Source organism: Sitophilus oryzae, unplaced genomic scaffold (genome assembly GCF_002938485.1).
Source record: "Sitophilus oryzae breed Bouriz unplaced genomic scaffold, Soryzae_2.0 scaffold_557_pilon_pilon, whole genome shotgun sequence".
In the NCBI taxonomy this organism is placed as follows: Eukaryota; Metazoa; Arthropoda; class Insecta; order Coleoptera; family Curculionidae; genus Sitophilus; species Sitophilus oryzae.
In genome coordinates, this window is record NW_022147148.1 from 237,428 (window position 1) to 260,968 (window position 23,541).

Consider the following 23,541-nt stretch of genomic DNA (forward strand, 5'->3'; position numbering starts at 1 on the left):
ATAATGACCAAAATATGACGCAATTAAAAAAAATGTCACTTTCTGTCATATAATAAAGTTTCAAATGCAACGTTTATATTCAAATTTGTTATGATCTACAACAGTTAGGTAGTAATTGAGACGAATTATAATTCAATTACCGGCTACTACGTTCTTGTTTTAATAGATCAAAATTCAACAAATATAATTAGAAATTATTTAAATTTTGAGAGGCTCCCTTGTAGGACGTCTATGTACGATTACGGCGGAAACCTACGAACCTACCTGTGAAAAGACAAATTCGGGTAATTTGAGCTTATTTTTCCACACATTTGACACTGTCCTACAATATTGAAAATTCGCAGATTCAAAAGTACGTTAAACAAAAACAAAAACTACTGAAAACCACTGAAAAGTTCACTTCGGCCTTGATTCCGACTTCAAACACACCGTAAGCTAAACGTAGACGACGCTATAACGGACCAAGGGCCGTCGCGAGGGGTGGTGGGACGGACGGCTCATTTCATTCTGGAAGACTAGCAGCGACGTTGCCAATAGTTCTAGACGTTTCAGCACATTAAACAGTAAACATGTCCTTTAATAGTAACGCATAGATCCTCTGGTTAATAACCATATTATTATGCATACTTCTTTAAAGATAAACTATTAATTTAATTAAGAAATTGAGATTTATTGATATCCCGTGAAGGTTTTAAAGTCACCTTTTCTGCAAATCAAACTAAGTAGATAGGCGCAAATTTGAGATGTGGTAATGTCGCCTTCTCTATCTCAGTTGGTTCTTACAGTACGTAGTCAACCTCCGGTTGTTTGATCGGGTTAAAATGCACAATGTGATATCTGTTCTTACTAAATCTATGGTAATAATATAGTGTCTAATGTTGTATAGATAATGAATGGTACGGAACCCTTCGTGCGCGAGTCCGACTCGCACTTGACCAATTTTTTTAAATAATGACAATGAAACGTTTTGCCCCGAAAACTACCTTCGCTCGATGTACAGGGTGGGTCAAATTCGACGCTTTTAAATGGAAACACCCTTTTCTATAGGAGATAGGCGAAAACTAATATCGGTGTCTGGTGCTCAATTTTCATTAAAAACATTATGGTGAAAACCGAAAATCAATATCTGTTACCGTGTCGGAGTTACGGGGTGTTTTTCAAAAATGTGCATTTTTAACAAATCGCTGTAACTTTTTTGCTATGGAAAATTTTGTATTTCTATGAAAACATTTCCAAAGCACTTATATACGTAGAATTTAATGGTCTAAGTATAATTTTTTTAAAATTAATAATTTAAGAGTTATCAACAGAAAAATTGATTTTTTATTTGGGACATCCTCTATATTTTTAATTAGCTGAAAAGAATTTAAAATTATCTTTCCAAAAATATAGCATACTTATATTTTGTTATAATCTCCTTCGAAATACAGAATTTTCGCCACTTTTAACTAGTAGGCTTTGGACCCTTTATGGATGATATTTTCTTAATGGAACTCGAAAACATATTTTTCCAGCAAGACGGCGCACCACCTCTGAACGCTGAATTTATCGGCAAATTTTTGCAGCCAATTTCAAGAATAATTGAATACCTAACCAACATCCCAGCCAGTAACGTTGGCCGTCGAGGCCGCCTGACTTAGTGCCCATGGATCTAATCCTATGGATATATTTTCTGACGAATAAGGCCTCCTTATTCTTCCGTATAATCTAGACAAGAATTAGAAATACTTAGCAGTTATGAGAGGGTATCTTTCACCCCCACTGAGTTAATGAATTCCGCGAGAAATGTTCAAAAACTGCCCCGTCTGTCCATAACAGAAGACGGTCGATATGTCGAACACCTGTAACAAAATCTCATGTGTTGGTTTGCTATTTATTTTTATTGTTATTAGATATAGTTTAAATGTGTTGATGTTGGCTAAATATATTTTAAATTGTTATAAAATTCTGCATCTCTCATAGCAAATATTATTTTCGTTTTAATTGATGCTCACAGCTAGAATTTGTTTGCATTACAGTCGGAGCCGTTCAAAACCTACTTATTTAAAGCGGGTGAATTTTTATATACTCTATATCTCGAAGAAGAATCGAGCAAAATATCAAGTGTGTTATATTTTTGGAAAGGTAATTTTAAATTATTTTTAATAAATTAAAAATATATAGGGTGTCCCATATAAAAAATCAAATTTTCTGTTGGTAATTCTTAAATTATTAATTTTAAAAAAATTATACTTAAACCATTAAATTGTACGTAAAAAGGTGCTTTGGAAATGTTTTCACAAAAATACAAAATTTTTCATAGGAAAAAAGTTACAGCAATTTGTTAAAAATGCATATTTTTGAAAAACACCCCGTAACTCCGAAACGGTAACAGATATCGATATGCGGTTTTCACCATCATGCTATTGACAAAATTGAGCTCCAGACACCGATATTAGTTTTTGTCTATCTCCTATAGAAAAGGGTGTTTCCATTTAAAAGCGTCGAATTTGACCCACCCTGTACAATGATTAAATTTTGTCTGACACATACAAAATGTCTGATACATACAGAATTTAGATATAATTTATATTTATATATTGAGCATACATCCAGCTGGTAAATAAGGCAGAGGCAGACTAAAAATAGTCAATTACCTACCCTTCATGAGTTTTGGTTGCCTGTAATGCAAAAAAGTAAAATATTTAACCACTATTTTAGTTTATACTGCCAGTACATTCAGGGTTTTTAAGAACCTTAAGGTGTAGAAGCAATAAATATACCTTTTCTCTTTCTAAACCAGGACAAATATGACAGAACTTTTAGAAGATAATCTGCCATATGAATATCTTCACTAGGGTGTTTTTGATAATTCTAAGACTATTATATACTATCAGATATACCGGATGCGTCTCAAAAGTAGCTCAACCCTATAACTTTTTTATTTTTTCAGATAAAAAAAAAACGAGATTTGGTATGTTAGTATATGACATAAATTAGGATTGATTGACGTATTCATTTGTTTTCGGTCACTTCCTGTTTCACCGGAAATGATTACAACTTTTGATTTTTAAATGGCACCCTCGGTACTTTTTTACTTTATTCGATAGAAAATGACACTCTGGATCGAATGACATGTCATATGTCCACTTTTGACATTTACAAATAATTTGATACCACACACTTGGTATTACTAGTCAAATTGACGTTATGAACCGCATGTTATAATTTCAAATAAACCATATGCGAGAATGTCAAAAGTTGACATATGATATGTGATTCGATTCAGAGTGTCATTTTCTATCGAATAAAGTAAAAAAATACCGAAGGTGCCATTTAAGAATCAAAAGTTGTATTCATATTCATTTCCGGGGAAACCGGAAGTGACCGAAAACAATTGAATATGTCAATCAATTCTAATTTATGTCATATACTAACATACCAAAACTCGTTTTTTTATCCGAAAAAATAAAAAAGTTATAGGGGTGAGCCACTTTTGAGACGCACCCGGTATTTCTTAACTTGTTAAACAGTTATATTATCTTATTAACATTTGTAAGACATAGATACAGTTTTTTTTTAAATATATTTTTTTATTTAGATGACGACATATTTTAAACTATGCACTCTCAATTGAAAGCCAGAATGGTCCAAGTTAAAAAATTCAAAAATACAAAATGAACTGTCAAAAAAGACCATCTACTTTTATGCGAAAATTTAAGTTGGTCCCATTTTGTTACAATACCAAAATTATAATGTTAAAAATTTTTATTAGTATTTTACAGTAAACAGTAAGTCGTTAAATTTGAAGCCACATATCTCAAAATTAAATTTTTTGACTTAGACCACTCTGTCCACTCAAATAATATGTAAAACGGGGAAAACGCACGATCTTTATGTGGAGTAAATAGCTTATTACGCACGGTAAGCACGGAATTACTGAATAACGGTCATATTACTGAATAAAATGTAATAAATAAATTATATGGCATATGCGATTGTACGTAATGTAATTCACGTAGCAAAAGCTTATTATACCTAAATAATGGAATACTGCTCTCGCCCACTTTACAACTCGTGGTTTAACATCCAATTGTGTGTAATATAATTTTTAAATCACTCGTTTTGTAATATGTATGTTTATTATATCCAAATATTACATTATATGTAACAAATTTATTAATTTATAGGTTTTTTTATATGCCAATCTAATACATTAATTTTTTTCCTAATTTGTTGTTAAATCTTTATTTGTTTGATAAAATGATTCCCAAAGTTAATGGTAAATATTGGAAATCAGATTTTTTAACGGAATTAATTAATATACCGGGCGCGTCTCAAAAGTGGCTCACCCCTATAACTTTTTTATTTTTTCAGATAAAAAAAACGAGATTTGGTATGTCACTGTATATGACATAAATTGGGATTGATTGACGTATTCAATTGTTTTTGGTCTCTTCGTGTTTCACCGGAAATGACTAGAACTTTTGATTTTCAAATGGCACCATCGGTATTTTTTTACTTTATTCGATAGAAAATGACATTCTGAATAGAATGACATATCATATGTCAACTTTTGACATTCTCGCTTAATAAAAAATTGCATTTTAAAATTCAATCTAGAGCGCCGTGACTATGTTAAAAACACTAATTCTTAATCAAGGAGCCTTGGAAAAATAGATTTGATCGTCTGATGTTTTTAGTGTCTTGTCCTGGCCAGTTATAAAAATGCTCAAATCGTATTTTTAAACATATTTCAATTTTTTCAAATGGAGGGTGGCTCATTAGCATATTTGGAAAAAGCACTTTTCTACGACTAATTTGATACCACACACTTAGTATTTCGAGTCAAATTTTCGTTACAAACCGCTGTACTGTATAATTTCAAATAAACCATATGCAAAAATGTAAAAATTGACATATATGTCATTCCATTCAGAATGTCATTTTCTATCGAATAATTTAAAAAAATACCCAGGGTGCTTAAATGGCAAATCAAAAGTTTTAGTCATTTCCGGTGAAACCGGAAGTGTCTAAAAACAAGTGAATACGTCACTCAATCCTAATTTATGTCATATACGTTAGAACGAAAGAAAAAACGAAAAACGAGATTTGGTATGTTAATACCAAATCTCGTTTTTTCGAGTCACTTTTGAGACGCACCCGGTATTTTATGTAAAAGCTACTGGGTTGAGAAACCGGGGATAAAAATTTTAATGGTTCATTAAGGTTTCTTTATTGCTGTCGACGTAACTGGGCGCTGTGCCATTGCCCTTTTATAAAATTATGATAAGTAGTTTATAATCATTTGTAAATAACAAATGTGCAATAAAGATATCATTGTATATGTAGTTTTTCATATTTACTAATCTAATCTAAGAATTAACTAGATAAGTTCATTTTAAAATGAACTTAGTCGGGCATATTTTGATATTATCAAAGACTATTATTATATTTAGCATACGGGGCATATGTATAGTTAGATTTACTATTAGGGTAGGACAAAAAAACTGCTTTACCTTATAGTCCTTATACTTTATTCAACAAAACAGTAATTTCATTTTAAAACAAATTTACGAGGGAAGTGCTTATGAATGCTCAAGGGGTGTCCCACTTGGGTAAAAAAATGTACATGTTCTGCCAAAATATCATTTTACTGTCAAGCGACTGCCAATGACTACGAAGAAGACTGTCTATGTCTGCCATATAATTATTGTCGGCTGATGCCAACGACTGCCAAGAAAATGTACATGTAATTCCAACAGTGAGATACTCCTGGTGAAAGCCCTTCCACTGTATGGCCGGTAAAGGCAAAGAAATCTGAATACTGCTTTTCGCTGCTCTTATCAATGTTCTACAAAAAGTATGATCGTTGATTGAAGAAATAAGAAGATGCGCAACGTTATGAGCGATTTCGTGGCACAAACCATGTCCGAGATATAGCTGGCATTACCGTCAGCCCGTCCGAGATTTAGTTTAGCTGTACCGTAGTTCTAGTCATTCCAGTTCCGAAACGTCGCACCCCTGACCCATTCACAGAGCCTATCTCTTGCGAAATTTTTTGGAACGCTAAGTGTCGGTTCTGACCCCACGAATTTTGCCGAGGGAATCGGCACGTTCATTTCCCTCTAGGCCGACATACCCCGGTATCCATATTAGCGACACTTTGTTCCCATCTCCTAGTATATTGAGTAGGTTCTTACAATGAAGAATCGTTATAGACGTGCTTTTCGTTGCCTTAAGTGCTTTCAACGCGGCTTGACTATCCCAAAAATATGCTTATTGTTTTCACGGGGTATTGCTGTTCTACCAGCAGTTGCACACAGGTTTCAATATCATATAGCTGAGCTTGGAAAATTGTGGTGTGTTTTCCGAGACTGTGGTAGATCTCAGTCTTTGGACTGCTGCAGCAAATTCGTGCGCCAGATCCTTTTTCGTTCTTGGATCCGTCCGTGTACCAACGCATTTCCGCATGTAATAAACCGTTTCTCGGCCTATCCCATTAGTCCCTATTCGGAAACAGGACGTCGTAAGTGCGTGTCAAGAATTGGACTGGTGGTGTGAGATCTGAGACCATTCCTAGAATCTCATCCGACTGTAGTTCGTCTACTAGTCGGTTTTGTATGAACTTCATTGTTCCTTGGCATTCTTAGAAACCTATATGTAGCCCATCTCGCCTCTGTTTCCAAAAGAATTTGTAGAGGAAGAGGAGGTAGGTTAGGTTAGGTTAGGTTACTGGGGTTTGGGATCATATTTGATCTCTCACTCGGAGGCCTTGGGCCCATTGCGATACCCCTGTTATTATTGTACCAAACCTTCCTCTCATTCTTTCTTTGCGTTAAAGCACTTCCAGCTCTTTGCAAAGATCCCGATGTCGCTGATGTTGGCTTCTGCTGCTTCCTCTAGTCCCTCCAAAAAACCTTGCCCTAAAGTTTTAAAGCGTCGGTATTCCAGTACCGGACAGTGGCACAGCAGGTGCTCTATGGTTTCTTCTTCTCCGCATTCTCTGCAGTAGTCATCATCGGAAACTTTCCAATCTCACGAGGTTTACCTAGGAAGAGAAAGTAAGTCGCGTAGGGTTTCCAAAGCTTTTGGAAACCACAATTTCGACAATTTATTTTTTGTCGTTGTTTGGTTGGCTTTCAGCCACCAGGCAACTGCACCATACGTGATAATAGGTCTGATGGCTTTCACATATAGCCAGTATATATTTTTGAGGTTTAATCCCCAGTTTCTACCACAAATTCCGATAGAGCATAGCCTTTTTTGATGTTTTTAGCAGATGAGAGGTCCAGCTAAGTTTTTTGTCCAGGTTTAATCCTATAGATACTTAACTTCCTCCGCAAACGGAATTGTCTGACCAAGAAGAGTGGGCGGTTTCAATTTGTCTATTTTTCTTCTTCTGGTGAATGGTATGATCACGGTTTTCTGTGGTTTACACTGAGTTGTTCCAGTGTGCACCAGCCGTGAATTGCATCTAAGCCTTCCTGTATTTTTAAGATGTCCTCCTCTTTGTGTCCATTTACTAGGTTCTTTTTCTATCATTAAACAATTTAATCTAATATTATATGATTAAACAACGAACGGTGTCATAGATGGCTTAGATATGAAGATCGCTGTTATTTCATATGTAAAATATCATGGTAAATGTCAATAATCGTAATTTCCAAGCCAACTAAACAACTTTTTTCGATCATACAAAATAATATTTAGTACATAATATAAAAGAATTTTTATTTTTGTTGTTTATTCTATGTCTAACACGAATAAATTTTCAATACATAAACGCGGATTTGTCATCCCGAGATAATTTCGTCAAACATATTACAGATATTATACATTTTAATATGGTAACACTGTCGCTTTCAATTCCTCACCATCTTCGATATGCCTTCATTGGCCAAATTAGAGAAAATAAGTGTTTTATGCGTTGGCCGCAGAACGATTGGTGGCTCCACCGTACAGCATTTGAGACGTAAGGGGCAGTCAAATCAGTCTTGTCACGAATTCGCTCATTAGGTTGCGTATCTGCCCAACTCTTTCAATCAACGGTATGACGCACTCACAGCATCACACGGTTATTCTAAATTTATGTTACCGTACACTCTTATAATGCAACATTGGCACTTATCTTATAAATTCTCTATATATGTATGCTCTGTCTACGACTTTTAATCAAACATACTTTAGTCTTTTAACGTAAAAATACTCAATTTAATCCACTCTATACTCATACACAGCAGCAAAGTTAGTATCGTCGTATTTAAAACGAATTTTAAACGGTGACATTTAACCGTAGCAACGGAAATATTCAATAAAATTTATAAGGATGTTTACCATTATTTTATTTAAGTTATACTTATCGGGCTCCTTTTCTTAATGGTCAATTAGTGTTAAACTTAATTTTCTTAATCGCGATTTATAAAATAAAACAATTGCCTACAAATTTTCGATTTTATTTTTTTTATTTCGAATAATAGGAATATTAATATAGGAAAGATAATTTGAGGGCGTCAAGTTTCAAGACCCGTCTTATCCTAAAAAACGTTGTTTTGGGATAATAATAATAGCAAACTGTTTTAAGCGTTATTTTACAAAAAAACGGGTCCACTAAGTGGAATCATACTAAGTGGAATATTTGGTTTTTCTAGAAATAAAAGTTAATATTTAATTTTTGAACAGAAAAACACAAAAATAATTCGGATAAGGCGGGTTTTGTTGCAGTATGATACATATTGCGGGTTTTGCTACAGCAATATGGAATTATTAGATATTTATGCTATTTTATTAAATTTAGGTAAGAATTTGAAAGGGATAAGACGTCTGTAGTAATATTATACTTGGGTAAAAAGCCTATGAAAAAATGCGGGATTTGCACCAATAATAACAATAAAAAGCAAATTGTGTGACAAGACGGATTTTGCTGAACTAATTTGTAGTTAATTTTATATGGGAATATGAGACTTTTGCTGCAGATTGGGACTATGTTTATGTAGATTTTAGGGTTCACTATTAATATATGTCATTAGGCTATTTTTTAAAAAAACGGATAAAGTGGTTCCTTACGAGCGCGAAATTGCGGAATTGCGGAACTAAATATCAAATTAATTTCGCAGCGTTAATAGTTTAACTTTCACAATATGATTTTTTTGATCCTGTAGAGATTGAACGAAAAAAAGCTTCGAAATCAAATTTGTAGCATAAAAGTTAGTAATAGTGTATTAATTACCTTAGAAGATCTCCCACTCAATTAAAAAGAAAACAATTCCCGTCCAATTCGAGTTCTCTTTTTAACATGCATTGCCTATCCCATTTTTTTAACGTATTACCATTCATTCCCGCGAAAATAAATCGCTAAAAAGTTAAAAATATATTAACTTATTTGCCATACGATTTACGAATATTTGCAGTGATTAGTATGGAACAAATTGACGCAAAGTGTAACGTAAGAAATTTAGGCGATTTCCTTCCTGTTAAGAAAACATGCGATGGAAGCTTCAGTAACTTAATGAAAGCTAAAGTAACAGTTTTGTATTCGAGATGTTTAAGGAAATATAAGTTTTATTTGCATTAAATCACTAAAAATACTAGGTATTAAAAGATTCTCTTAAAAGACCAAGAATAAGACTGGATCCTCAGACAGACCAATACAAGTAGTAATACTACATACTTATTAACTGCTAGACCAAGACCAAGGGAGTCTTGGTCTTGGTCTATAACATTTTATAACTTTTTTTATTTTTTCAGATAAAAAAAATGAGACTTGATGCGTTAGTATAGAGGGTGGCGCACCTCATTCGCTTCGGTTGATTATACGAAAACGGAAAGATGTGGAAACAAAGTTTTTTATAGGTATATGTAGAGAGGCAATGTGCATAATTTATTTACAAATGTTGCATAAATTATTTTCAAATGTACAGGGTGTCAGAACTAAGATCCATACCAAAGTTATATTTTTTCTTATGGAACATCCGGTATTTTATTTCAGTTTTGGATTCTTGGGCCTAAAATAAGGTATTTATTATAAGGGTTTAATATGTTTAAATGCTTTGCGTATTTTTTAAAATAGATCGATAGAAGCAGATTTAAATGCTCTTTCAAACTACATTAGGGTTTCCTATACCTATCTGGCTCAGATTTTGAACAAAAAGTGACTTTTCAATAAAATGACAATCAAGATGGCTGGTGTCGCCATGGCAATTTGCTAGTGACAGGTAGTAGCTATTTTCAAAAACTACATTAGTTTATGGACTTTATTTAAATTTATTAAACAGTTTACTTTTATTTAATTTACCTACAATAGTTTAATAAGTAAGAAGTATTTATTATTTTATCAAGAAAATAAAAAAGTAGTTCTTCGATTTATATTACGAAAACTTGTAGATATATTGGATTTTCTATATAAAAGAACCAATCAAGGCAAATTCATTTTCTTCACTTCCAACGACAGGTTTCTGCCTAATAGATTTTTCACATACCACAATAACATCAGTCCTGCGAAATAGGAAAAGTAGTATTTCAAAGGAACTCTTGTCAAGAAAATTCCTATTTAGATATCTTTGGGCATAAACCCTTCAGGCCAACCAAGCAAATAACTAGTAACATATCCATTCCTTCCGCCAGCAGATACTGCTTCATTTTTGATAAAATAATAAATATTTACTTATTAACTTTATTGTAAGTAAATTAAATAAAAATAACCTATTATAAATTTAAATAAAGTTCATAAACTAATGTCGATTTTGAAAATAGCTACTAAGTGTCACTAGAAAATTGCCATGGCGATACTAGCCATCTTGATTACAGTTTTATTGAAAAATGTATTCAAAACCTGAGCCAGATAGGTATAGGAAACCCTAATATAGTTTGAAAGAGCATTTGAATCTGCTTCGATTTATTTAAAAAAAATACAGGGTGTTGTATTTGAAATAACAAAGTTTTTATGTAAAATAAATGTTTAAAATAGACCAGCAATTATTTATACCCTGTATACATTAAACGAAGCAATTACATTTTTCAGTAAAGTTTATTTCTCTGCCTTTAAACTCAGCACAAGAATTAATTCTGAAAAGCAATGTACAGGGTGTGAATAATATATTCTATTGTAGCATGCATTTTTAATTATCTTTAAATATCTCAAAAACCAAAGATTTTAAACATATTTAACCCTTATAATAAATACGGGTGTTCCATAAGAAAAAATATAACTTTGGTATTGACGGATCTTAGTTCTGAAACACAAATGAACACATGAATTTCAAAATAATTTTAAATTGTGCACATTGCCTCCCCACATATACCCATAAAATATTTTGTTTCTTCATCTTTCCGTTTTCGTATAATCAACCGAGGCGAATGAGGTGCGCCACCCTGTATATATGACATACATTAATTTATTATTAAAAGTTGACATATGATATGTCGTTCTATTCAGAGTATCATTTTCTAAAATATACCGAGGGTGCCATTTAAAAATCAAAAGTTGTAGTCATTTTTGTTGAAACAGGAAGTGACCAAAAACAATTGAATACGTCAATCAATCTTAATTTATGTCATATACTAACATACTAAATCTCGTTATTTTATCTGAAAAAAAAATTATAGGAATGAGCCACTTTTGAGACGCACCCGGTATTTTAGATGTCGTCTGTCGAAATCTCGTAGGGCAAACTTACGCTACCGATTTTTGAAATACATTAACAATCAATATTCTAATATTCACAAGTTTTAATGTAAATTAATAACTATTTATATTAAAATACTAATTTATTTTTCGTTTATAGGAATATTTTGACTCTAAGCAAACAAGGGTTAGCTCCGAACCTTTACGCTACCTTCGAGAATGGGTTGGCTTACAGATACCAACCTGGATACACCCTCAACAAGCAAACTGTAAGAGATCCGTTGATTTATCCATTGATAGCGAGGAAAATGGCAAAACTTCACAAGGCTAAAGTGGAAGGCGTCGAAAACCCCAGACCTTTTATATGGAAAAAATTGAGGGATTTTTTGAATTTGGTGCCTGAAGAATTCACTAATGCTGAGAAACAGAGAAGGTATTTATTTAAATATTATACAGATTTGTAGATAGATGTATAGGGTGTCCCATTTTCGTGTGTTTTATGGGATTTCTCGTTTATAAGTAGAGATACAAAAACGCTGTTTTCACAATGTTACATTTTTTATGAAACTAAAGATGCTACACACATATTTGTCCCATCCCTGTTAGTTCCTGAAATACAGAGCGAATTTGAAAATTTTGCATTTTTCGACTCCCCTCGTATCTCGATTATCCTATAACTTATCAATGAGGTGAAAACTGAGATGCATAGAGTTTTTCACGTAGAATCCAGAGCCGTAACTAGTTTTTAGCTCAGAACTGTCATTTTCGGAATATGACTCAAACTTATTTTTTTTAATGAGACACCCTGTATATTTTTTTTTCTAAGGATATAATATACTCTATAATATTGGTAAAAAAAATTAGGAAAAAATTTACTTTTTAAAATATAGGGTGGCCCATTAGTGCGAGGAAATCCAATATCATCGTTGTTGACAGAGATGTGAAAATACACACACCGGAAAAGTCTAGGGATATTACAATTTTATCCAGCCATCGTCAGTAATTTTATTATTTGCATTTCTGATATAATAAAATTAAAATAAAAAAATAGTTTACAGGACGTATTGGAAATAAAAATGCGAAATTTACCGAATTTTTCAAATTTACCTTGATTTTTATTGAACTCAAAGAAATACACACATTTTTTTAAATTCTAAACTGTGAATTAAAAAAAAGATAAAACCAATTTTACTTAATAAAGGGTATAGCATCCTCTACTGTTCATTACAGCCCTACATCGTCTCTCCATGCTCCTGATCAGGTTGTCGATCTCTTCTTGAGGTACAGCCTGCCACGCTGCATTCACGGCCCGAACCAGATCCCTACGAGTTTCACGAGGCATACCCATTCTCAAAATTCTTCTTTGGACCGCGTCCCATACATGCTCGATGGGGTTGAGGCCAGGAGATTGTGCCGGCCAGGGTAAGATGTTTAATTGAGGAGCATTGATAAACTCACTTACCACTCTGGCCGTGCATTGTCATTCATGAGAATGAAGTTTCTCCCAAAATCATTGGCATATGGTAACACGACAGGCTCAAGAATTTAATCACGATATGTGATTTCTGTTAGAAACCTTTCAAGAAAAACGAGATCGGTTTTTCGGCCTAACTGGACTCCTCCCCAGACCATAACTGTTCCACCTTGATAAGGGTGCACTTCCTGAACATGATCCAACCGAATAAGATTTCCCGGTTCTCTACATACCCTAAGCCTTCTCGAATCCGGATGAATTCCAAAGCGTGACTCATCCGTGAAGAGAATATTGGCCCATTGTTCATTCGACCACTGAACATGATCTTGAGCCCACAAATATCGTACCTCTCGATTTCCTCTCGTTAATGGTTGAGCTCTTCAGGGGCGTCTACTTCTTAAGTTGACCTCTCTTAATCTATTGCGAACAGTGTCAGGATTAACGGTTACATTATGTGTTTCCTGGAGAATTAAACTAAGCTCTGGTGCTGTAAGAGTCGGTCGGCCTCGAGCATTTAATTGTAAAAAATGATCTTGCTGAGGGGTAGTAATGCGATGTCGCCCTGTGTGCCTTTCAGCAACATCACCACTTTCACAGTAGCGTGCACTTAATCGCGATATTACACTTTGCGTTGTATTTAATGCTCTAGCTACGTCGATTTGGCGCATTCCAGCTTCGAGCATACCCATGGCCCTTAGCATTTCGTCTCTGTTAAGATGTCTACGCTCCATAATGTCGTTTAATACTAAACAGAGTTATTTGAATGAATTCTGGCCAGTTATCATAAAAACATAGCCAGTACAGGTTAAATTCGAACAATTGATACTAGGTGCTTTTTATACATTTGACAAAAAATGCACAAACACTTCTGCAAATATCCCAAATTTAGAAATAACTAGTGTGACTACTTCGTTTCAATCGAAGTAGAAAGAATCGGCCTACAAATATGTGGTTGTTTATTCAAAACATTAATTTTTAACTTTAATAAAATGATATCCCTAGATTTTTCCGGTGTGTGTAGATATTTACGATACAAGTGAGTTAACAGCATCATTAAAATACGTGTGTGAAAGTTGCACAACGAGTGCGTAGCACGAGTTATGTAACCACACAAGTATCTTAATGGAGTTAACTCGCGTGTATTGTACAATATTTTATATACGTCTAACTATAAAAACACACAATGAATTTTAAAAATATTTTTAACTAAAATAAAATAATAAAAATACATTGTAGATAATTATATATCGAGGAACTATGGTTACGTGGCCGGGGGCTCGTTGAATTTGACACTTTATGTCAGTTTAATAATATAATGAATAAGTTTTCATGTTTTTATAATTATTATGAATAGAACAGTTTATTTGTATTTAGTACGTACCTATTTAGTGCAAAATAAATGTTTTGCAAAATATTTTTTTATCTTTGGTAGTCATCTAAACAAGGAGTGCGGTAATGAAAATGCTCTTAACTCACTTAAAATGCGTGAGTTAAGAGCTTCTTAACTCACTGACATAGATAAAAAGTTTTATATTGATATTGCATGGTTTATAATGGTGCATATCCTAAAAATGTTTTTGTTACATTCTTTTTTACACCCTCCATTTTTCTGTATATAATTGATTCAGCACAAAATTCTGCATATAGTACACTATTTTTATTTCAAGCACTATATTATGAGCATAACATTGTAAAACAAAAATATGTATTTCTAATGTTTTTAAAATTAAAAAAAAATAAATAGGCGTTTTTTCGCCCCTTGGTTACCCATAATGTGGTTGGCTGGCCAGTGATGATTTTACTGTGGAATCTTCAACGTATTCGTTAAGTCAATTTTTTAATGAAGTTTTTAGAGAAGGTTTTTTACCACGTTAAGTAAGTTCATGCTACTTGACTTTTATATTTTTTTCTGTAACATGTATTTCCATTTTAGGTGCCCTGAGGATGGAATAAATAAATTCCGAAAGCTTGACTATTAACAAAGTGTATTAATTCAATCCAACCCTTCCGACTGCAAACCGACTAGTTCCTAGATTTTCTTTCTCACTAGTCAGTCGATGTCGATACCACTATTTGCTTAAAAAAATATATACAGGGTATTCTATTTAAAAAATAAGATTGGGTCAGTATTTCAAGAATAACAACTCCAAAATCTCCAACATTTTTAAATTCGCCCTGTATTTCAGAAACCAAGGGGGCTAGGACAGATCTGCGTGTAGCATCTTTAGTTTCATAAAAAAAACAGCATATTGATGTATTGTGATCTTTGTATCTCTACTCATAAACGAGAAACCCTATAAAATACACGAAAAAGGGACACCCTGTATATGAGCAATGAACAATAATATTTTCAATCAATTAAAATGAGAGACCCCCCAACAACCGTCACTGTCATATTTATATTCATTCACTGGATATACTATAATTATTGTTTTAACTGTTTTTGTAAACGATGCGATAAAATAATTTCTGTTTGCTTTAGATTTTTAGAGCTTGGGCTTCCCTCACAATCCGACTTGAACGAAGAATTAATTTGTCTACAGAAATCACTGGAGAAGACCGAAACACCAATAGTGTTCTGTCATAACGATCTACTGTTAGGAAATGTCATTTATACGGAAAGTGAGAATGACGTCACGTTTATAGATTACGAATACGCAGCTTTCAACTATCAACCGTTTGATATTGCAAACCATTTTGCAGAATTTGCAGGTAAGCAAAATTAATGCACTCTCTATTGAACAATATTTATCCAATCTAAATTATAAATGTAAAAAAAATAATAAATAAATTTTCCTCTAGCCTTAAACTTTTTTTTCAAAATGACCTACTGTGCCATATCAAATTTAACGTTTCACCAAAGAATATTATAATTTAATAGTATTCAAATATTCTTTGGATTGGCGTTTTAATTTTTGGCAAATCATGAGAGCACTCAGGAACTAAACGTATTATTAATTTTTAGGAATAGATCTAGACAATACGGACTATAAAAATAATTTCCCGTCAAAGGAATTTCAAAAGGAGTGGATCGAAGTTTATCTTCAAGAGTTTTTCGGTATCGAGCCCAACGAAAATGAAATTGAAGAGCTCTATGTAAAAGTAACCAAATTCGTTCTTGTATCGCATATGTTATGGGGCGTATGGGGTCTTATCCAAGCGGAACATTCCAGTATCGACTACGACTATATGAAGTAAATTTAAATAATATTTTTTTTAATTTTTTTGTTGTCATTTTGAAGCAATGTTATTGGTTTATTTCAAAAATGACAGATCATATTTCTACATGGTATTTCAAGTAGACTTCAATTTCTAAAAAAAAATATTTAGATTAAGTATTAAAAGTAGGGTAAAAAGGGACACATTATTACTTTTGTCTTTACTCACAAAAAAATTAAAAAGAAAATACATTCAGATGCAAAAAACACAACGGCAAAAATTTTCGGTCAAGTTTAAAATGTTATATTTTTTATTTTTAGCCCTATCTCTTTGATTTTTAGCAAACTCTACCGTGTGCGTCTCAAAAGTGGCTCACCCCCTATAACTTTTATATTTTTTCAGATAAAACAACGAGATTTGGTATGTTAGTATATGACAGAAATTACGATTGATTGGTATAATCAATAATTGTTTACAGTTACTTCAGGTTTTACCGGAAATGACTACAAGTTTTGATTATTAAATGGCATCCTCGGTATTTTTTTACTTTTTTTGATAGAAAATGACACTCTGAATCGAATGACATATCATTTGTCAACTTTTGACATATTCGCTCAAAAACAAATTGTATTTTAAATTTCAATCTAGAGTGCCATGGCTGTGTTAAAAACACTAATTTTTAATCAAGGAGCCTTGGAAAAATAGATTTGATCGTCTAATAATGTTTTTAGTGTCTTGTCCTGGCCGGCTAAAAGATGCCCAAATCGTATTTTTATTGATATCTCAATTTTTTCAAATGGAACGAGGGTGGCTCAGTAGCATTTTTGGAAAAAGTATTTTTTTACGAATAATTTGATACCACACACTTGGCATTTTGAGTCAAATTATCGTTATGAACCGCATGTTACAATTTCAAATAAACCATATGTGAAAATGTCAAAACTTGACATATGATATGTCATTCTATTCAGACTGTCATTTTCTATCGAATGAAGTAAAAAAATACCGAGGATACCATTTAAAAATTAAAAGTTGTAGTCATTTCCTGTGAAACCGGAAGTGACCGAAAACAATAAAATTAAATTATGTTATTCAATCCTAATTTATGTCATATACTAACAAACCAAATCTCGTTGTTTTATGTGAAAAAATAAAAAAGTTATAGTGGTGAGCCACTTTTGAGACGCACCCGGTATATGAATATATCAAATTTAATTTGTAAACTTAATTTATTTTAAACTTTAGTATTTAACTTATTATACAGCGTTAATGGAAGAGTTGTTTTTTATCCTATCTTCCTGAAACATTATTTCCTAAAATTTTCCTAAAACATTATTTTTCGGTCAGAACCATGTCACCACACATTTTGCAATTTTTTCAATTAACATTACTTTTTGATGTTATTCTTCAGAATGACGGGGTGGCTTTGGTGATTATTGTTGTGTACGATTGAATATGGTTCTTAGTGTCGAAGATTGTGGGAGAATTGTGTTGAAGATGGACGAAATTATGAATATTTGCTAGGTCCTTGAAGAAGAATGAGAAAATATAACACAATATATGTTCACGCATCTCATTGTTTTTTTTTAGTTTTCTTTAATTGGGTTTGGGATTACAATACTTATTAGTATTAGTATTAGTACAATATAAATGATGTGCAAAAATAAATAGTTTATTTTTTGTTTATTTCTCTTTACAATATTTGATTGTTAATTGTTTGGTTGAGAATGATCGAATAAATCGTTAAATTAAATTCAACTTCGTTTCAAAATACCATTGCCCAGTGCGCGCGATCCAAGTACGCGTACAACCAGAAGAAGAATACATTCGGCCGGTGTGTAGAGTCGAACACTAGTGCAGAAATCCAACACGGATCTTTTTTATTTACTTGTGCTATTTTCTCAAAAACGTTACTTGCATCGGAAGAGTGTGGGCAAAAAGAGGTAAGTCGTTTGAGTGCCTTGGCATATTTATTTTTCGTTAGTTTCTTTTTTTCCAATTTTTCTATCTTCTCGTTCAATTTCGCAACAATATATTTGCAACCTCATTAACATTATAAATCGACGTCTGCATTAAAACCAAGCCTGTATGGTTACATTTTCACGTAACATTTTTTTTTTAAATTTAATATAGAGACCTAATCAGTGTCCATATGATATTATATGACAATAGCTACCAAAGCCACCTCGTGATTAAAACATAAAAATTATTAAAAAAAAACATCATAAAGAAATGATAGTTGAAAAAATTGCAAATTGTTGGTGGCCAGTTCATTTCGCTCTTAAAAATTAACCAAAACAAGTGTTGACATGAGTCAAAAAATAGAATGCTCAGGAGACATGGTTCTGACAGAAAAATAATGTTTTAGGAAAAGTCACTCATGAAATTATTGCACAGGCTGTTTAAAGTTAAGAAAAAAAACAACCTTCAAATAATCCTGTATAATAAGTCAAATACTTAAGTTTATAAAAAAACTTAGGTTATAAATTAAAGTTGATAGATTTATATATTAGTTTGCTAAAAAATCATAAAAATAGGGCTAAAAGTAAAAAAAATAAAACACTTTAAACTTAATGGAAAAATGTTTTGTTGCGTTTTTTTTGGCTTCTGAGTGTAGTTAAAGTAATTTTCTAGACATTACTTTCTACGACTTTCGTTAATTCACTCCACATTTTGAATCTTAATTAAAAATTCATAATTTGTAGAAAAAGTGTGTTCATTAATAAGACATTTTTAAGAAATCTTTCCTGAATTAAAATTTTAGAATAGAGAATCCCAAATAATCATGTTTTTTTTTATTAATCTATTGTTAATTTGGTAATCATTAAATTATAATCTTCTTTCAGATTTGCAAAGATTAGATTTACAGAATACTTCACAAGAAAAGAAGAGTTCCTGTCACTCAAAAGCTCGTTATGATCGTGATAGTAAAATAATCTGTTTTGCAATTGATATTAATTTAATATAAGAACAAATTGTAATTTTTAACCAGAGCAGCTCATTTTAACGTTTTTATTTCTCTTAATTTTGTACAAAAAAAATAAATAGAAATATTTTATTTTCCAATTTCATACATTCCTTTCTTGTAGTAACAATTGGCAAAGAAGAGTAAATTAACTTGCTCTTAGTGATATAGTAGTGTAGAAAGCGATAATATACTAATATACCATATTTCCTTGTTTAATTTTAATATAAAACTTTTAAATTGTATACGTTGATCTGATCTAATTTTATATGAGGTGTATGTATTGTTTCTATCATAATATGCGGAACTTTCTTAAAGAATAGTCACAGGATATATAAAAATACCTAAAAAATGTTTTTCCTTGCATTTGACCTATAGAAGTTTATTAAAGGTATAAACTTAGTTATACACATATAAAAAACCACCTGTTGTTTGTTCTTAATTTTGTAGTTGAGGTATTTCTTTTAAAATGAAAATATAATGGGATCAGATATAGTATAGTTCATAAGGACAAATAAATTAGAATCAACTGAGAATTTTTATTTTTAATGTATTTCTTTGATAAAAACTGTATATTAACATAAACTAACATTTATCAAGTAATGCTGCCAAGACCATATACAATGTCATCTATATTGAACGATGTTTTATATAAGTATTAAACAAAAGAAAATAAATTAAAAGTAGGGAATCATATGCTATGAAATTGTGAACTTGCCAGTGAAAAAGTGTCGTTTTGAAAAATTCTCTACAATGATAAAGAACAAATTTTAACTGTTTTTATTTTTATTATAAGCTTAGATATACTTTGACATTATTTGTAAATTTTTATTATATAGGTACCGTTTTAAAAATAAAGATATTTTCGTAATGTTTCGTTTATTTTTTTACAAAGCAATAACTCAAAAATACTTTTAGAAAAATTAATTTTGTAACAAATTTCTAGAGTGTGCCTCTTATTATAATAGAATGACCTTAAAATAAATATAGTTTATAGAATAGTTATATTAGAACGGAATTTTTTTTTGCGGTCATATTTTGACAAAAAAATTGGTGTCAGTGTCCTATTTGTAGGAGGCGCCACCTTTGTTTTGAAGAGTAAGAACTTTTCGTCCATACGTTTATTACGCTACGAGTAATGGTTCTTAATATATTTGGAATCGAAATACATGTTGACTTCGGAATACATGTTGAATGGATAACTATTATCTGAAATAATAAATTAGAAATGGTTTTGTGTTAAAAATTCAACAGAAGCTGTTATATCGTATTTTATTTTAGAAAAATTCATGATTAGCTTAAAAAAATAAAAAATTCAAAATTTATCATTTCAGTCAAATAACTATATATCATTTAACATGTTTATTTTTGTCAGTAATGACATGTACTGACTATTTCTATTCCAAATATCTGGATAACGGTTACTCGTATCGTAACGATTTTAACCAAGAGATATTTTTTAAATAAAAAAATACGGTAATGTATATTTTTTTTACTCAGTAGTTTTATACAGGAGCGAACAAAAAGTTATTACTCATCAGTCCCCTATAATTAGGAGTGATATTGACATCGAAATCAAATTTCTCAAGTCAAAAAACACAGACACCAATTTTCATCCAAATATCGATGTTAGTTTAGAAATTATTTGAAAAAGACACAAATAAAAATGAAATTTCTACACCCTGTATCTCCGAAACGAAGCTATTTAGGACATAAATTTATACGAACTTTTTTAGTTATTTTTACCAACAGAATATGCTGCCGAAGTTCGGCAGCATATTCAAATACCATTTCGGACAAAAAAAGTTCTGAATACCCAACAAATTTCTTACAGTGTGTAAAAGCCTCCATAACAACAAATCAAGAGTGTCACATCATGGATCACTGAGCGACCCATTCCTAACAAATACAGGAGTTAGGCAGGGATGTGTCTTAGCGCCTCTCCTATTCAACATATTCATGGCAGCGCTCTCCATTATATTATAGTAGACAGCAAACTGCAGGAGAGAGGATTGGGGATTAGATACAGATGTGACGGCGGTCTGTTCAACATAAAAAGACTCAGGGCAAAAACACGTACAAAATTTATCACAGAACTTCAATACGCTGACGACTGTGCTCTAGTTGCAAACACGGTACAACAATTACAAGAAGTGTTGAACACATATACCTGGGCATACGAGGCTTTGGGCCTGAAGCTAAACATCGACAAAACTAAAATTATATATAAAAATCGAAGAAGTACTATTGGAATATGTGGCGGAATTCAATTACCTTGGCAGTTTGATTTCGGAAAGGGCCAATATTGACTCTGAAATTCAGCATAGGATTAGTAGCGCCTCAAGAGCATTCTGGAAATTTAAAAATTAAAAGACAGGGTTTTCTACAATCACGACTTGAGTACAAAAACAAAACTTGCAGTGTACCGAGCAATTATAATCCCCACCATGTTATATCCCAGACAGCACAGTGACATTTTAAAGACATCTATAAGACAACTTGTTTCAACATTACTGACATCTCAAAGACGTCTATTTTCGCCTTTAGACGTATTAAAGGCACCTTACCAACGTCTGATGTTAAAAAACCCAACATCTTTAAGATATATTTTAACAATGTACTTAAGATGTCTTTTAATATGAATGAAAATGGGAGACAATGGTGAATTATAAAATATAACATCTCCTTGAACTGGCATTGTCTTTAATTTTTAAATTAAGCATGTTTCTCTCAGATGTTACACTGACCAATATGAAGTGAACAGTTAACATTTTATAATAGTGATATATCTGACCGAAACGTTATGTATTGGTATTTTCTTCTTGGACAACCACTGGAGGGACATCTTCAGATGTGTTATCATGCGCATCTAAAATATGAATCATAGAAATAAAATTATTGTTCAAATATATCTAACAACCTAAATGTTAAATCTTACCTGGCTTACCTACAATATCAGCTTTAACTTCTTTGATCAGTTTTAATGATGAAATTTTGGTAAATTCTCTGATGAAACTTTATATCACGTCCCTTTGCCAAACGGTTTTGCGCGCTTTTTTACAACTTACAACAACGACAAGAACAAACATTTTCCGCGAGGTTTTCCAGAGATTTTCGATCACATAACCTCACATCAACATCAACCCCAACCACAGAAGATAACTGTCACGCCTGTCAATCATGGTACAAAGAATACAAGGTATGATCGATAGCGGCTCCAATTTCGTTCAGTTCGCGCATACCACCTGTGACGTCACCAGGAAAATAATGAATAAATAAAAAATAAAGAAAGTTGACAGGAGATTAGTTCGTTTAATTTAATAATTACTAAAACCAGCAGTTCCAAAAATATATTTAAAAATAATAATTATCTATTAACATGGATTTGGACGATAGGTAAGAATACTGAATTTATTTCTATATTCGGTATAAAATTGTTTATTAGGTTTTTAGTTTGCGATGTTTATGGTAAATAATTTTCATTTTCATTGCCTCTGAATTCACATGAGGACAGAGTTGAGGATATCTATGGAAAAGTAACCACAAGAGGAATTGTTACATCATTTAAAAAATATTGGGAAGTTTATTGTTTCCCATCGAAAAGTAGAAAATGCCAATGCAGATGAACGTATTGTAATTGTGATAGAAGTAATTCTAAGGGTGAAGTTTATTATAATTAGTGGAAGTAATACCAAGGGTGAAGTTTATTATAATTAGTGACCTCTGCTTCTTTTTATATGTAGAAGTTTCTGGTTTTGAGAATAAATCGGTTGAACGACACCCAAAATTTAAAGGAAGTATTTGCATACCCAGAATATGCCCATCAAGGATTATATAGCTCAAATTTCCTTTAATGGTAGGCAATTATTCAATGCAAATTAATTTTGTAAGTGACTGAAATATTAAATAGTTTACAATATGGTATATCACTAAAAATATATTACTTTTAGGTACAATTAGGGCCCGATACATTTCAAAAAGTAGAATATTATTTTATATTAAATGAGGTATTGTACTAACAATCAATTTATATTAATAACGGAGATTAAAAAATAACAGAATAAATAGTTCTTTTTTTTTATACTACAAAAATAAACTATAGAATACAACAGTATTTAAAAAAATAAATAAAAAGTTATGTCCCGGCCGAGATTCGAACTCCGGTCTCTCGCTTCCTAGCCCGACTCCTTACGCACTGCTCCACAGTAACTTGCTTAGCGATAATTCAATGACGGTATATAAACAAAAAAACAGGTTTATAACAATATCTTGACGATTTGAACTGGGGCGCGGAGCGTGCTGACCAATAGCGCCTGTTATCACCTGTGACGTAGCGACCAA

General features: G+C 32.1%; 1 protein-coding gene across 2 annotated transcripts in view; it reads left to right on the top strand.

Moving 5' to 3' along the window:
• Positions 1-19,868, top strand: part of LOC115887249 (ethanolamine kinase) — a 52,337-nt gene extending 32,469 nt beyond the window's left edge. For both annotated transcript variants that reach the window (XM_030906625.1, XM_030906624.1), the window contains 4 exons: positions 11,763-12,035; positions 15,559-15,788; positions 16,042-16,270; positions 19,082-19,868. In XM_030906625.1, the coding sequence (XP_030762485.1) occupies positions 11,763-12,035; positions 15,559-15,788; positions 16,042-16,270; positions 19,082-19,154 (805 nt within the window). In that variant the 3' untranslated portion in view covers positions 19,155-19,868. The remainder of the gene's footprint in view (positions 1-11,762; positions 12,036-15,558; positions 15,789-16,041; positions 16,271-19,081) is intronic.
• The last annotated feature ends 3,673 nt before the right edge of the window (positions 19,869-23,541 follow it).